The 15,900-nt window shown below is 47.9% G+C and overlaps 1 protein-coding gene across 2 annotated transcripts in view; it reads left to right on the forward strand.

Annotated features, from left to right (window-relative positions):
- CCDC9B (coiled-coil domain containing 9B) overlaps window positions 1-15,900 on the forward strand; it is a 294,033-nt gene that overhangs the window by 15,430 nt on the left and 262,703 nt on the right. For both annotated transcript variants that reach the window (XM_030215177.1, XM_030215178.1), the window contains exon 2: window positions 15,443-15,553. In XM_030215177.1, coding sequence (XP_030071037.1) covers window positions 15,443-15,553 — 111 coding nt within the window. The remainder of the gene's footprint in view (window positions 1-15,442; window positions 15,554-15,900) is intronic.

Below are 15,900 nucleotides of genomic sequence, written 5' to 3' on the forward strand. Positions count from 1 at the left end.
ATGTTAGTTTTTTTTTTTTTGTGTAGCTTGGGAATATAATTCTATTTTTTCTGGGGTAACTGCCTGACTACTGTTTAGAGTGAGGGGACCTACGCATCCTCCTTCCTAATCAGAATTTTTCAAAGGAACCTCTCTTTTGGATGCTTTGAAGCAGTGGCGTACCAAGGGTGGGGTGGAGGTGGTCCGCCTCGGGTGTAAGAACGAGGGGGGGGTGCTCTGCTCCCGACGAGGCGATCCGCTTCTTTTACAGGCAGAGGTGCGTTCATTGCACGCTAGAGCTGCGCTGCTGATTCAGCGGATTTTAAACTGCAGCGGGTCGGGGGAGCCGTCGAAGGAGCTGACTGCGGTGCCAGAAGCCTTTTGGTCAGATGCAGCGGGAGCGGATCACGCCCCTCGTTCTTACACCTGGGGTGCCGCCGATTCAGCGATTTTTAAACTGCAGTGCAGCTGTTCGGGTGGCAGAGAGAAGGGGGCTGTCGAGGGAGCTGACAGTAGGCAGGTGGGGACAGGGTGGGGGGGATGGGCTGAGATGGGAGACGGGGACTGGGTTGGAGGGGCTCAGATGAGAGAAGGGGGCTGGAACTGGGGTCTTAGAAGGGGTCAGGAGGGAGAATGAGGCCATGCCTGGGACAGGGGCAGGTGGGAGAATGGGTCTGGGGCTGAAAAGGAGGGCAGGTGAGAGAATGGTGCTGGAGCTGAAAAGGGGGGCCCTAATGCAAAGCAGGTGGATTAAAGGGACTGGAACTGGGGGCTGAAAAGGAGGGTGGGTGGGATAAGGGGGCTAGTACTGGAACTGGGGGCTGAAAATGGGCAGGGGATGAAACGGGGGGCTGAAAAGGGAAGAAGTGGCTGGGGCTGAAGCTTGGGACTGGTGGGAGAAAAGGGCTGGGGCTGAAACTGTGGACTGATGGGATAGTAGGGCTGAAAAGGAGGGGGCAGGTGGGAGATGGGCTGGGGCTGAAACTAGGGACAGATGGGATAATGGGGCTGGAACTGGGAGCTGAAAAGAGGGGACAGAGAGAGAGGGGACAGATCCTGGATGGAAGGGGGAGATAGAGGGAGGGCAGACCCTGGATGGCTGGGAGAGGGAGGGCAAATGGAAATAAGGTAATCTTTTTATTGGACTAATTTTAATACATTTTGACTAACCTTCGGAGAACAAAACCCCCTTCCTCAGGTCAGGATAGGATACTGTAACAGCAGTATACTGTATTGACCTGAGGAAGGAGGTTTTGGCCTCTGAAAGCTAAATGTATTAGTCCAATAAAATGGTATTATTTTATTTTCTATATTTTATTTCTATTTAACTTGTAAAGTAGTGATTGGTATTTGTTAGTTTTTTCAAATTTGCATTTGCTGTCTTTATATTTTGCACAGTACTAGGGGACATTTTCTGTTTCTGTGGTGTTGCATTGTATGCAGAATCTGGCATCTTAGGGGATCAGTTTAATTTTTGTTTAAATAGTAAGTTTATGATTACTTATTCTATAGTGGATTAGGGTGTGTCTGTGAAAAAGACAGGGCTTTAGTTGGCATTGACTGTGCAGGATTGACGATCTGTACTATTCTATCTGGTTTCATTTTACAATAGGTGAATTGATGTTCTAGTGCTCACAGTTGTGTTTAAGGTGCTTTCCTTGTGTGACTCTAGAAATGACTGCTTATGGTATGGTAGAATTGCTCCATAGGTCCCGACTGTTTTGTATTCTCAGTATGCCTAGTACAGGATTTTGGAGGGGGGTGTTAAAAAATGACCGTCCCCGGGTGTCAGATACCCTAGGTACGCCATTTCTTTGAGGAAGGTACCACCTCATCCCTTGCCTCAGGCAGCAGACTGCTGTGAGATGCCCTGGGGGTAAGTGCTGTCACTGGAGGGGGGCTGTTTGAGGGGGTATTTTTTCTGTTTATGTGGCATGGAGAGTTCCTGATAAGGAAGGAGAAAGAGCTGGGATTTGGAGAAAGCAAACGAGATGGTGCTGTCAAGCCTAAGGAAAGTGCACTATCCCCTTGCTAATTTGTGTGAATGTGAGGGGCATAATGAGAGAAATTTCCCTTGGTGCTGGCTCATTTCAGTTAAAAAAAACAAAACAAAAAAACCCTTCACTGCTTTGATATATGAAACGACCAAACTACGCCCATGCTTGAATGGGAAAGAAGGGGGGGGGGGGGGCGGAGAATTGTGGTTATTTGTAAGGCATGTCTGGGTTTTAAATGCTATTCCAATTTTTGTGTTCAAGAATATGAATTCTGTCTTAAACCATACAGAGTATAAATTGGAAACATTTACCATCCACCCAGTTCAGTTTAGTAGCTAGATTGGCATTATCACTAGTGGAGGCATTTGCTACACTACAGTTATAATTAAAGAAATATTTTTGTGGGTGATTTTTAACTTTCATTTTCTTACCTGATCAGTCTAGACAGGTGGGTTATGCACCTCTTTAAGCAGATGGAGGCAAAGAACACAACATTACTAGCATAAGGAGTGATGCAGTTCTGGAACTTGCCAGTGTTCTCTCTAGCAGATAGTTGCAGTTTGGACTGTTGTAGCAAGAATTTTGTTCGCCTGGTTTCCTAAGGCACAGATTGTGATCTGTGGCCTCCAGATTGAGTCCCAGTAGGCCATTGGTAGCTCTTGAGTCCGATCTGCAGACCTTTTCTAAAGAGCAGAAGGTTGTTTCTCAAAACTCTGTACTAGCTGGATGTTCCTAGGGTCTTATTCTGTTGTTTGAAAGCTATGCCAACTAATGGATTTTTTCGTACTGTTCAGTGGGCTGTGTAGGGATGAGGTAGTTTAAGTCCTGTCTTGCCTTGGTGGAACAAGGATGGGTCTTCAGGCTTACTCCATGAGAGGGTCAAAATCGGGAGACAAAAGTCAAAGACGGGAGCACCAATATAGCAAAGAGGCTTTATTGCTGAGAGTTCATATAAAAAAACCTGACAGCCACGTTTAGGCTCTTTCAGGGGTGTAGTTGCAGATGCAGATGCTAATCCAGCTGACTGCTTTGCCATACTGGGACAGACTGAAGGTCCATCAAGCCCAGCATCCTGTTTCCAACAGTGTCCAATCCAGGCCACAAGTGGGCTGTATAGGGACGAGGTAGTTTAAGTCCTGTCTTGCCTTGGTGGAACAAGGATAGGTCTCCAGGCTTACTCCATGAGAGGGTCAAAATCGGGAGACAAAAGTTCAAGTGCAAACAATAAGGAAGATGGGAGCAAGATCCCAAATCAGTACAATATATTTTGTGCTGCTTATCCGAGAAATAAGCAGTGGATTTTCCCCAAGTCCATTTTAATAATGACATACAGACTTTTCTTTTAGGAAGCTATCCAAACCTACGCTAACTGCTTTCACTACAATCTCTGGCAACGAATTCCAGAGTTTAATTACACATTGAGTGAAGAAATATATTTTCTCCAACTCGTTTTAAATTTACTGCTTTGTAGCTTGATTGCGTGCCGCCTAGTCCTAGTATTTTTGGAAAGAATAAACTAGTGGTTCAGGTCCACCCATTCCACTCCACTCATTATTTTATTGACCTCTGTCGTATCTCCCATCAGCTGTCTTTTCTCCTGTATTTTAGCAGTCTTTGTCTTCAATATTCCATTTGTTCTCTCCACTTTTCCTGAACTTGGGGGGTGATAAGGGGCATGGAACTGATGCTTTATACCCACAGCTTTTACTACCTATTGTACTACTTACAGAATGAAGGGAGTACTATTATCACTGGAGAGCCAAATAGGAACTCCCCAGGAAGGAATGAAATGCTTTAGCTTGTGGGCTACTGTAATTGCATAAGTCTTGCATCAACGAAACACTTCATCCATCCTGAGAATAAACATACAATTACTAGACAATGCTCAAATCTCTGATATTTGGGCAGCTGGATAAAATCCATCTGTAAATTCAGAAAAGGTCTTAACATGTTTACCTACACCCCTAGCACATCTCTTCATTTATAGTCAACTAGTAAAAAAGGCCCGTTTCTGACAGAAATGAAACGGGCGCTAGCAAGGTTTTCCTCGGAGTGTGTATGTTTGGGAGAGTGTATGTGAGAGTGAGTGTTTGAGAGTCAGAGTGAAAGTGTGAGTCCAATCCATGCTCCTCTGTCACCTGGCCCCTCCATTCATCCCTATCCAGCAATTCCGCTGTCTCCCTGAGGCCTGCCCTGCAATCCATATGCATCCATGGCCATCTGTCCCCTCCATTCATCCCTATCCAGCAATTCCCCTCTCCCTGAGTCCTGCCCTTCCAATCCATGCTCCTTTGTCACCTGGCCCCTCCATTTTTCCCTATCCAGCATTTCCCCTCTCTGCCTGAGGCCTGCCCTGCAATCCATATCCATCCATGGCCATCTGTCCCCTCCATTCATCCCTATCCAGCAATTCCCCTCTCCCTGAGTCCTGCCCTTCCAATCCATGCTCCTCTTTCACCTGGCCCCTCCATTCATCCCTATCCAGCAGTTCCCTTCTCTGCCTGAGGCCTGCCCTGCAATCCATATGCATCCATGCCAATCTGTGCCCTCCATTCATCCCTATCCAGCAATTCCCCTCTCCCTGAGTCCTGCCCTTCCAATCCATGCCCATCCATGCTCATCTGTCACCTGGCCCCTCCATTTTTCCCTATCCAGCAATTGCCCTGTCTCCTTGAGGCCTGCCCTGCAATCCATATCCATCCATGCCCATCTGTCCCCTCTATTCATCCCTATCCAGCAATTTCCCTCTCTCCCTGAGTCCTGCCCTCCCAATCCATGCCCATCCATGCTCCTCTGTCCCCTGCCCCCTCCATTCATCCCTTTCCAGCAATTGCCCTCTCTCCCTGAGCCCTGCCCTCCCAATCCATGCCCATCCATGCTCCTCTGTCTCCTGCCGCCTCCATTCATCCTTTTCCAGCAAGTCCCCTGTCTCCCTTCCATGACCCCTCCTTGCATCCATGCTCCTCTCTCTCCCATGTCCCAGCCTGGGCCGCCCTCTTCTCTCCCCCCCCCCCCCTTCGCATCCATGCTGTCGTTTCTCCCCTGCCCTCCCGCTCCCATTGTTTTTATTTTGTGGCCACCCTCTTCGCTCCCCCCAACATGTTTTTTTTGTTTTTTCTTGTTTTTAAATGTACCTCCGTGGCGGTTCCGGCAGCGAAGCGTCAGGGAAGGAGGCGGTGCTCCCGACGTCTAGGTTTCCCTTCGCTGTGTTCCGCCTTCTTTTGACGTCATCCTTGATGTCAGAAGAAGGCGGAACACAGCGAAGGGAAGGCTAGACGTTGAGAGCGCCGCCTCCTTCCCTGACGCTTCGCTGCCGAGCGTTGCGATTGGTTGTGTCATTGCTCCGCCCTCGACGTCATCACGTTTGACGCGTGGGCGGGGCAGACACAATGCGATCTCACCCCCTTCACTTTTGGCTAACAGAGGCTTCATTCGAACGTTGGAGGTGCGTTTTATATAGAGAGATTATTCTAATTAGGATAACGAGGAGAGTTTTCATTAGAATTTTAATTACATTTAGTTTCTGAGAAGCAAACACTAAATAAATTACGTATTTACCATATAATCTTAAGGCTCTTTATACTCCTCTAATATCCCTGGTACCATAAGAAGTTTTAATTAACTCTTTTTAATACTAAGATTCAGACAGTAGTCCAGCAGAGAGAAGAGTATTATCCAGTCTTTTGCATTGTGTTACATGTATGATTATCTCCCAGTTGGTGAGAGGTTGCGTGTGCTCGATGCATCGAGCTCCTAGCTCTGAGAAGTTCCACCTCCAATCTGGCAGCCCCTATGCTGCCTTGGAGGAGAGAGGTCTCCTAAAGGAGAGCATCACCTTGGAGAAGTTGAAAGTAATTCTGTAGTCAGAACCAGCCCACCAGGGGTGCAATCTTCTCTTGTACTGAGGATGTGTTTCCAGGAGCTTCTGTCCAGGAGGGAAGAGTAGGACAGCTGTTGTAGTTGGTGATTTTGATTATTAGGCATGTAGATAGCTGGGTTACTGGTGGTACGTGAGGATCGCCTGGTCACTTGCCTGCCTGATAAGAAGGTGGTGGACCTCGCGTGTTGCCTAGATAGGATTTTAGATAGTGCTGAGGAGGAGGCAGCTGTCTTGGTACATATGGGTACCAAGAACATATGACAATCTGGAAGGAAGGTTCTGGAAGCCAAATTTAGGCTCCTAGGTAGAAAGCTGAAATCTAGATCCTCCAGGGTAGCGTTCTCAGTAATGTTCCCTGTTCCACGTACAGGACCTAAGAGTGGTTGAGATGATGGTACAGGGATGAGGGATTTATATTTGTTAGGAACTGGGCAACATTTTGGGGTAGGAAGAACCTGTTCCAAAAGGATAGGCTCCACCTTAATCGGGATGGAACCAGGCTGCTGGCATCAACGTATAAAAAGGAGATAGAGTAGCTTTTAAACTAGAAATTGTGGAAAGCCGACAGTCACTCAAAAGTGCATTGTTCAGAACAAGGTAAAGATATCACCACTACAGGGAAGGTAGAGCATCTTGATAGTGAGGTTGTAGTTGAAACCATAGTAGATCAGGTGTCTTTAAATAAAGAGTAGACAGATTTTCAAGATTGCAAATTAACACTGTCAACTGCTGAGCAAGTTGTGAATAGGAGCATATAAACATCAACCAGCAGGGGGAGATAGAGAGCACTCAACTTTTCACAGTGCCTCATGGCCAGCCAGCTCCACTGCCTCTTCAGTATTCTCTATCTCCCCAAGCAGGGTGGCTGCAGCTTCTTCGAGCTCCATCAAAAATCTGCCTGGGGGTGGCTCCTGGCTTGCCAGTTGTTAGCCGGGGTGTTAGAGGCTATAGCAGCTTCACTTTGAAGGCACATTAGGTTAGCCCTTTCCCTGCCTTACCCATGCCCCCGTGGATGTGGACATATTAGCTTGCTTTTCCATGTCCTTTCCCACTCAGTGGATGCAGGCACATTGGTTCGCCTTTCCCTGCCTTTCCCACTCATTTGAGCCTCCGGAGTTCTTATTACCTCTGCTTTCCTCACAGCGTTAAAAAAAAATAAAAAATGGAACAGAGGTTTTCCTTTGATTCTTCTATGGGACCAGAGCTGTGATACTCGGTCCGGTGAGGTAAGAGTGTTTTCTAACTCCTCCGGGGTGGGCCTGCGATTGGGGCGTTTTTGTCGCGAAACCGCCATTTTGAATATTCCCGCCGTTTTCGGTGATGACTGCAGAGAATGTAAAGCGCTGTTCCCGGTGTGGCAAGCGCAAATCAGCAGCGGGGCTCTGTAAATCGTGCTGTACAGGTGTAAGAGCCGGCCCGAGCATGGCGAGCAATGATTCTTCCCGCTCAGAGCTGGCAGCGGATGCCATTTTGAATTCTCCGCATGGCGCGGCCTCTGTAGGGACGGAGAGCCCTGAGCCCGGGGGGGGGGGGGGGGGGGTACCTCGAATTGAGGCTATTTAGGGAGCGGCTAGCCCCGGACGGGATCTGGGTGCCCAGGGCGAGTTTTTCTCCTCTGATTTTGCGTTGTTATTGCATAAAGCATACATGCTGAAAAGAGCTCTCCCTTAAGGGTCGTCTGAGGCCCCTACTATTGTCTCCCCCCCCCCCCCCCCCCCCCCCCCCGGTGGATTCTGGCCTGGGACTGCCTGCTGAGGCTGTTTTCCCTGATAATTGGCATAAAGAAAAGCGTAGAAGGGCTAATTCCCCTTCAGATTGTGGTGCACCCCCCCCCCCCCCCCCCCGTGGTCGGGCTGTGAGGATTCGGAGAGTTCTGGCAGGCCTTCGTGGTCTGAGGAGCCACAGTCAGGTGCAGAATTACCACAGGATCTGGATGATCCTTCTGCGGTGAGGATTTTCCACCGGGATGAGCTGCCAGCGCTTATTTCAGATGCCCTATAGGTCCTTTCTGTTGAAGAGCCTGACAGTGGCACGACCTACTCTGTGAATCCTAGGATGGCTAGTACCAAAAAGCCTGCTTGAGCCTTTCCTTTCCATGACTCCATCCAAGAGCTTATTTCCGCTCAGTGGGCTGACCCCAAGGGACCTTTGAAAGTTTACAGGGCTATGGGGCAATTATACCCTCTGCGTGAGGAGCATTTGGCTCGCTTTGCAATGCCTAAAGTAGATGCCCTAGTCACTGCGGTGACAGAGAACTACCCTCCCTGTGGAAGGAGGAGTTGCCCTGAAGGATATACAAGACCGTAGACTGGAAGCAGGATGCTGGTCCTTTGAAATTGCAGGTCTTACTGTTCGGGCGTCTGCATGCAGTTGTTATGCTGCTAGAGCCTGCCTGGCGTGGTTGCAACAGGCAGTGGAACAGCCCGGAGATGGAGCAGAGCCCTTCTCGGATGTGGCTCCGCGGCTGGAGTCGGCCTTGTCCTTTTTGGCTGATGCCCTTTATGATATTGTCAGAGCTTCGGCTAAACAAATGGCAGTAGCAGTGGCGCCATTTGCCCTTTCAAGGCCTTCTCCTATTTGGTGAGGAGTTGGAGAAAATTGTTAAAGGCCTGGGAGATCGTAAACCCCAGCGCTTGCCCGAAGATAGGCCGAGGCCTTCCTCCAAGGGCCAGGCGGTCCACTCCTCTTATAGACCTTGCTTCCGTGAAGCTAGAAGGTACCGCCCGGGGCGTTCTGCTGGGTTCATTTCTTATGCCCGTTTATCAGCAGAGGAACTCCTTTCGCTCGGACAAGCGTTCCGCAGCCACCGGCTCTAGGCCTGGAGTTCAGGGGCGACCCTCTCAATGATGGTGCGCTGGCCCCCTTCTCGCTTCCTGTCATCGGAGGACGTCTTTCCCTCTTTGCCGAGGAGTGGGCCAATATTTCCTCAGATCAGTGGGTTCTGGACCTGATCAGAGATGGCTACAGAATAGAATTCAACGCCCCAGTAAGAGACGTGTTTGTGGAGTCCCGATGTGGTTCTGCCACCAAACGGGCGGCGGTAGAGGAGACTTTGCAAGGTCTAATTCAGTTAGGGGCCGTGTCCCCGGTACCTCCCGCCGAACACGGCTACGGCCGATACTCCATCTACTTTGTGGTGCCGCGAAAAGGTGGGTCTTTTCGCCCTATTCTGGACTTAAAAGAATTAAACAAGTCCCTGAGAGTGTGGCATTTCCACATGGAAACCCTGCGCTCCGTCATTGCTGCGGTACAGCCAGGAGAGTTTCTCACGTCTCTAGACCTGAAAGAAGCTTACTTGCACATACCAATTTGGCCCCCGCACCAGAGGTTTCTGAGGTTTACGGTGTTGGGAAAACATTTCCAGTTCCGAGCCTTGCCTTTTCGCCTCGCCACAGCTCCCCGAACCTTTTCGAAGTTAATGGTGGTACTAGCTGCTTTGCTCAGGCGAGAAGGTATCCAGGTTCACCCTTACCTAGACGACTGGCTCATCAGAGCAGACTCTGTAACAGAGAGCTATCAAGCTACAGCCAGAGTGGTCTCAGTACTGCAATCTCTGGGCTGGGTCGTCAATGTAGCCAAAAGTCACCTGACCCCCTCGCAATCTGTAGAATATTTGGGGGCACGGTTCGACACAGACTCGGGATATGTATTCCTACCCGAGCAAAGGCGGTGCAAGCTTCAGAATCAGGTCCGTCTGCTCCTGAGGATGCCCCGTCCGCGAGCTTGGGACATTGTCCAGCTGTTGGGATCGATGACGGCCACCTTGGATTTGTTGCCGTGGGCGAGAGCGCACCTGAGACCTCTGCAGTATTCCCTGCTTCAACGATGGTCTCCAGTATCTCAGGATTATCAATGCAGACTCTCTTGGCTCCCTTCGGCCCAACTCAACATGGAGTGGTGGCTCTCAGACAGCATGCTGTGGCGAGGAATGCCGCTGGCGCTCCCCGATTGGTGTCTAGTGGTGACAGATGCCAGCCTGAAGGGCTGGGGCGCACATTGCAAGGGGAAGCATGCCCAGGGTCTATGGACACCCGAGGAGTCGGAGTGGTCCATCAACCGCCTGGAGTTGAAAGCGGTGTTTCAGGCGCTTCTGGCCTTTCAAGTGACCCTGGAAGGATTGGCTGTCAGAGTGATGTCGGACAACACGACAGCAGTGGCCTACAAAAATCGACAAGGCGGCACTCAGTGCAGAGCACTGGCTGCGCAGGCCGAACAGATTTGCCACTGGGCCGAGCTGCATCTTCAGTTTCTGTTGGCAGCTCACATTGCAGGTCAGAGCAACGTGCAAGCCGATTATCTAAGCAGGCATCAGATCGATCCAGCAGAATGGGAACTAGCAGACAAAGTATTCCTGCAGATATATGCCAAATGGGGCAAGCCTGTGATGGATCTTATGGTGACAAGTTCAAATGCCAAAGTCCCGTGCTTCTTCAGCAGATGGAGAGATCCTCGCTCGGCAGGGTTGGATGCCTTGACTCAGCCCTGGCCTCCGGGCCTACTATATGTGTTCTCTCTGAGGCCCTTGATAGGCTGCGTGCTCCTGCGGATTTGGCTGCACCCAGGAGAAGTGGTCCTCATCGCCCCGGATTGGCCCAGGGGGCCTTGGTATGCGGACCTCCGACAGATGCTAGTGGAGGCTCCCCTTCCTTTACCTCTGGTACCGAACCTGTTGTCACAGGGCCCGGTAGCCATGGAGGACGCCTGCCACCTTGGTCTTATGGCATGGCGATTGAGAGGGCGCAATTGAGGGACAAAGGCTATTCAAACACAGTCATTTCCACTCCTGCAGGCCCGCAAGCGTTCCACTTCCGTGGCTTATGCCAGGATTTGGCGCCAGTTTGAGTCTTGGTGTGCTTCAAAAGCGATCACACCCATGCAGGCTCCTGTCTCGCCGATTCTGGGCTTTTTGCAGGATGGTGTACAAATAGGCTTGGCTTATAATTCCCTGCGGGTGCAAGTGGCAGCGTTGGCCTCTCTTCGTGGTAAGGTTGAAGGCGTGTCTTTAGCTGCTCATCCAGATGTGGCACGGTTTCTTAGTGGGGTGCTTCGGCTTCGGCCTTCCGTGTGAGCACCCTGTCCAGCTTGGAACCTGGGGCTAGTTTTGAAGGCCCTGCAGGCTTCTCCTTTTGAGCCGCTTCGGCGAGCATCGGAGAAAGATTTGACACTAAAGACCGTTTTTCTTGTGGCCATTACTTCTGCGAGACGGGTGTCAGAGCTCCAGGCGCTGTCCTGTAGAGACCCATTTCTGCAATTCTCAGAGTCCGGGGTCAGGGTTCGTACCGTGCCTTCCTTCATGCCTAAGGTGGTTTCAGCTTTTCACCTAAACCAGCCTATTTTCTTGTCCTCATTTGATAAGGAGGAGTTTCCAGAATCTTTTGGGCAGTTGCACCTGTTGGATGTGCGCAGGACTCTGCTGCAGTATCTGCGAGTTACTATCTCTTTCAGGATCTATGATCATCTGTTTGTTTTGCTATCAGGTCCTCGCAGAGGGTCTCTAGCGTCTAAAGCCACTATTGCCCGCTGCTTGCCGGCTGGTGTCCGCCTGTAGCCTTTAAGGCGCATTCTACCAGAGCGATTTCTTCCTCTTGGGCTGAAACTGTAGCACTCTCTCGTCAAGAGATATGCAGTGCAGCAACATGGGCTTCTAAGCTCTCTTTTGCCTCTCTCGTCAAGAGGTATGCAGTGCAGCAACATGGGCTTCTAAGCTCTCTTTTGCCCGACATTACAGGCTGGATGTGGCTGCTAGGAGGGATGCGCGTTTTGGAGCACAATCATCTGCTTGATGACAAGGAAGGGGAAAATTAGGTTCTTACCTTGGTAATTTTCTTTCCTTTAGTCATAGCAGATGAAGCCATGAGCCCTCCCTGTATGATTGTCTGTATGCTGTGAATCTGTTTCAGGTTCTGTTCTTGTTTCCTGAAGTTCGTTCCTTGGGCGAAAGTTGGAAAACAGTCTTCAGGATTCATGTTCACTTATAGGAGGATGAATCCATTCCCTCCAGTTTGTTTTGGAGGATGAGTTTATTCCCTCCAGGAGGATGTGTTCATTCCCTCCTTTTGAGTTCATGCCCTTGTTAAGGGGCCATCATTTGCTGTGAGGAAAGTTCATGTTATTCCCATTGCGGTTTGCCATACTGCTTTGGAGGCTTCAAATACTGAAGAGGCAGTGGAGCTGGTTGGCCTTGAGGCACTGTGAAAAGTTGAGTGCTCTCTATCTCCCCCTGCTGGTTGATGGACACAACCCATACGTAATGGCTTCATCTGCTATGACTAAAGGAAAGAAAATTACCAAGGTAAGAACCTAATTTTCCCATATACAAATGCCAGAAGCCTAAGAAATAAGATGGGAGAGTTAGAATATATCTTCTATAACACACTCACAGAGCTTGAGAGTACACCTATATACTCGAGCAACACTATAGTCCTCTTCAAAGTACAAACTGCTATAATCTAGTTTTTAGCTACATACTTAATACTGAATGGCAAGTTGAAAAACATTGGAGGAAAAAACCTCAAGAGACTTCTTACTCTTAGGCACACAGCCAGTCTATTCAAGGAGCACTCGCTGTCATCATTGGCAAAAAAACCCCTCCATCTATAATTTAATTTATATAATAAGTCAAAAAGACTCTGCAAAACTTCAGGGTGGCCAACATTAGCCGCCAGCCACAGCTGACTATGGCCAGAGTTTCGGAACTTCCTTAGGGTCCGTGACAGGTATCACTGTTTGATACAAAACATCCTGTTAATATCTTGGAATTACATCGCAATGTAAACTAATAATAAGCGGCCTTCCTGTTATGGCGTCCAGTTCAGCTGTTCAATGACCCCGCCCCCCCCCCCCCCCCCCCCCCGGAATATGGCGCCTCCTATTATAGGCTGCTGTTGGTCGCCGGCAACCTATTATATCCAATCAAGAAGCAGCTCCACTCTGGTCTCTTTTCTTGGACTACACACATTACCTTTAGAAAAAATGACATCGTTCCAGTCTGGAGTTTAAACCTCTTAGGTATATTGTCTGTAAACGGAAAATCCATTTCTGTTCCAGTTGAACCAGCAGGCGCTTATTTAACTGTCATTTAACTTCAACTGCTGTAAAACAACGCAGCGTAGAGATTCAAAACTATGTTGTCCTTGTTCACAGTGTACTGCCAAAGGAGCAGAAGCCTTCTTAGTATTCACATTAATTTATGCTCTGTTAGATGAGTTACAAGTTTCCTTGACGTCTATAATTTCTTACAGGGACACTGGATATAAGATATTACATAATTAGAGGTACATGAGGTTCTTGATCGTAGGATAAACCTTCTATTGGATTGAGGATCCACAAGTTCCGTTGTACAGATCATAATATTACACATCTTACAGTCCCCACAGCTGGAGTGACCTGGGTCCTCTACTTCCCTTCGGGGATTGTTGTTAACACCGCTGGTGATAAAATCTCTTTAAGGTTGCTACCTCGACTATATGCAAACCTCAGTCTCGCTTCTGATAATGCCGGTATTGTTTGTATTATATGCCAATGTTTCCCTATTGCTGACGTCAATCTTGAAGTTGTAGCTTCAAATCTCATCACACAGGTGAAAACATCCTCGTCATCTTCCTTAGATCTTGGAGACAGCTGATAGTCCCGGTTGTTAAACCTCGCTCTCTTATAGGCCTTGTTGATCACTTGTTTTGGATACCCTCTCTCCGATAGTCTACTCTTCAAATCCCATGATTTCTTTCTAAAATATCTTTCATCAGGTCAGATCCTCCTGTATCGTAAAACTGGGAGAGAGGTAAACAGTTTTTCAATTTTCTCGGGCGACAACTACTGGAGTCCAGAAATGTGTTTGTCAGTGCTTTTCCGAAAGACCTTCATTACAAAACCTGTTTCCTCTGTCTTGACTAGAACATCCAAGTAAGTAATCTCCAACTTATCATATTTAACAGTAAACCTCAAGGTAGAGTTTTTACGATACAGGAGGATCTGCTCTGATGAAAGATATTTTAGAGAGAAATCATGAGATTTGAAGTGTAGATTATTGGAGAGAGGGTATCCAAAACAAGTGATCAACAAGGCCTAGCAAAGGAAGCTGCAGCCACGCAGCGCCAGAGTCTTCATACACGCGTCTGATGATTCTGACCTCTTGAAAGTCACTTCTGTTCCAGGGCGCAGTCAACAGCTGTGTTTATGGAAGACTGGTCCCGCGTGGCTGCAGCTTGTTTTGCCGCAGCTGCTGATCTAGAAAAACAGCAGCGGCAGGGATGGGTGTGTGGGGGGAATGGGAACAGACAGGAGGCAGACCATTGGGGGGAGAAAAAGAGAGGGGGCTTAGGCTGGATGGAAGGGGGGCATGAGAGAAACTGGATGAAAGTGGCAAGAGAGGGAAGGCAGAGGCTGTATGGAAAGAGAGAGGGCAGAGGTTGGATGAAAGTGGCGAGAGAGAAAGAGGGATGGAAGTGGGGGAGAGAAGGAGGGCAGACACTGGATTGAAGGGGGACAAAATGAGGGCAGACACTAGATGGAATGGAGAGAGAAGGAGGGCATGCATGGGAATGTAGGTGTTGGTGGCTGAAGCATGCTAACGATTTGCTTGCACAGGCATCATGGAGCTTGGACCTCGGGCACTGGACCTCTTCAGCTAGTGGGGCTTGGGAATCCCCGCCAGCAAAAATTTGACTCAATGCTGTTGGGGGTTGGGGGGTGGAGCTGGAGGTGGGAGACTTGAGAATAAATGTAGCTTAGGGATGTCGTGACATGAGAAAGTTTGGGAACCACTGGAATATTTTTCAACACCACAAATTATTGATATGGTTTGCAGTTCTGAATATATGGATGAAATTAAGTCCCAGCAAGGTGATTGCACCATCTGAATATTTGGCCTTTAATGGCTTTTGTAGCTAGTAGGATTCCAGCACACACTTCAGGCTGTTTTTTTTTTCCCCCCACAGAAAAATTCATTCAGCCAACTCAGGAATTTATGTTGTAATTTTTCTATACTGGGACAATAGTAGACGTTGAAGGATTTATTTATTTTATTTATTTATTTATTGCATTTGTATCCCACATTTTCCCACCTCTTTGCAGGCTCAATGTGGCTTACAATATATCATGAATAGTGGAATTACATAAGAAAATATACATTTGGTATTACAGAAGAAAATGTTGTGCTTCTAAATGTTTTAGTTCTTTGCAATGAGAACTACATCAAGAAGATTTTGTTGTTTAGTTTAAGCCTAGCCTCTAGAGGCCAAATGACAGTGTTTAGTTCTTGATAACTTTTCCATAGTGTTTTCTGACTCAATAATTGGGGAGAAGGAAGGGGCAATAGCCTGTCAATATCTGTGTTGTGGCTTTAGACAAACTAACTTTATTTGACACTGTTTTCTATTTGTGTGTAACTGAAGAGTTAATTCTATATGGAACAGAAGTAATGCTTTCATTGAATTGCAGGTGGGATGCACACAGGGTAAAATATACTTCTGTTGTCTCTGTATGGAATTTCAGTGTTTTAGTGATCAAAAACTCTGTACTTTCTTTCACTCCCTATTTATCAATATTCTGAATGTTTGAATCTGAACTAATACAATTTTGTTGTTAGGATGCCACAGTGGATAAAGAACTGCGAAAGAAAGAACAGAAAGATGTTGAACTGGATAAGAAAATCAAAGCTCTACGGAAGAAGAATGAAGCACTTATAAAAAGATACAAGGTAGGCTTAGATGATCACCTGTTGGCTTATGCAACTTATTTATAGTACATTGAGAATCAAAAAGTAACCGGTCTTCCTGTTATCTAGTTTATATCTGTAAAACCAAGATATGTGCTTCAAACTGCAGAACTGTCTGGTCTTTTTCTAGGAGTTGAAGGAGCAGATGGTAACAGGAAATTTAGCTTTATTTTTTTTTCAGGTTCAGAATCGTTGGCTGTAAGAAAACAGATAATTTGAATTAGTAGAATGAAGTATCAGTAGGGATGTTGGCACTGATTAAGATTAGCTATACCCATAGCCTTCAGTCTGCTGTGATTTTGTGACCACTGAAACACATTCTATACCAC

Source organism: Microcaecilia unicolor, chromosome 9, assembly GCF_901765095.1.
Source record: "Microcaecilia unicolor chromosome 9, aMicUni1.1, whole genome shotgun sequence".
Taxonomy (NCBI): domain Eukaryota; kingdom Metazoa; phylum Chordata; class Amphibia; order Gymnophiona; family Siphonopidae; genus Microcaecilia; species Microcaecilia unicolor.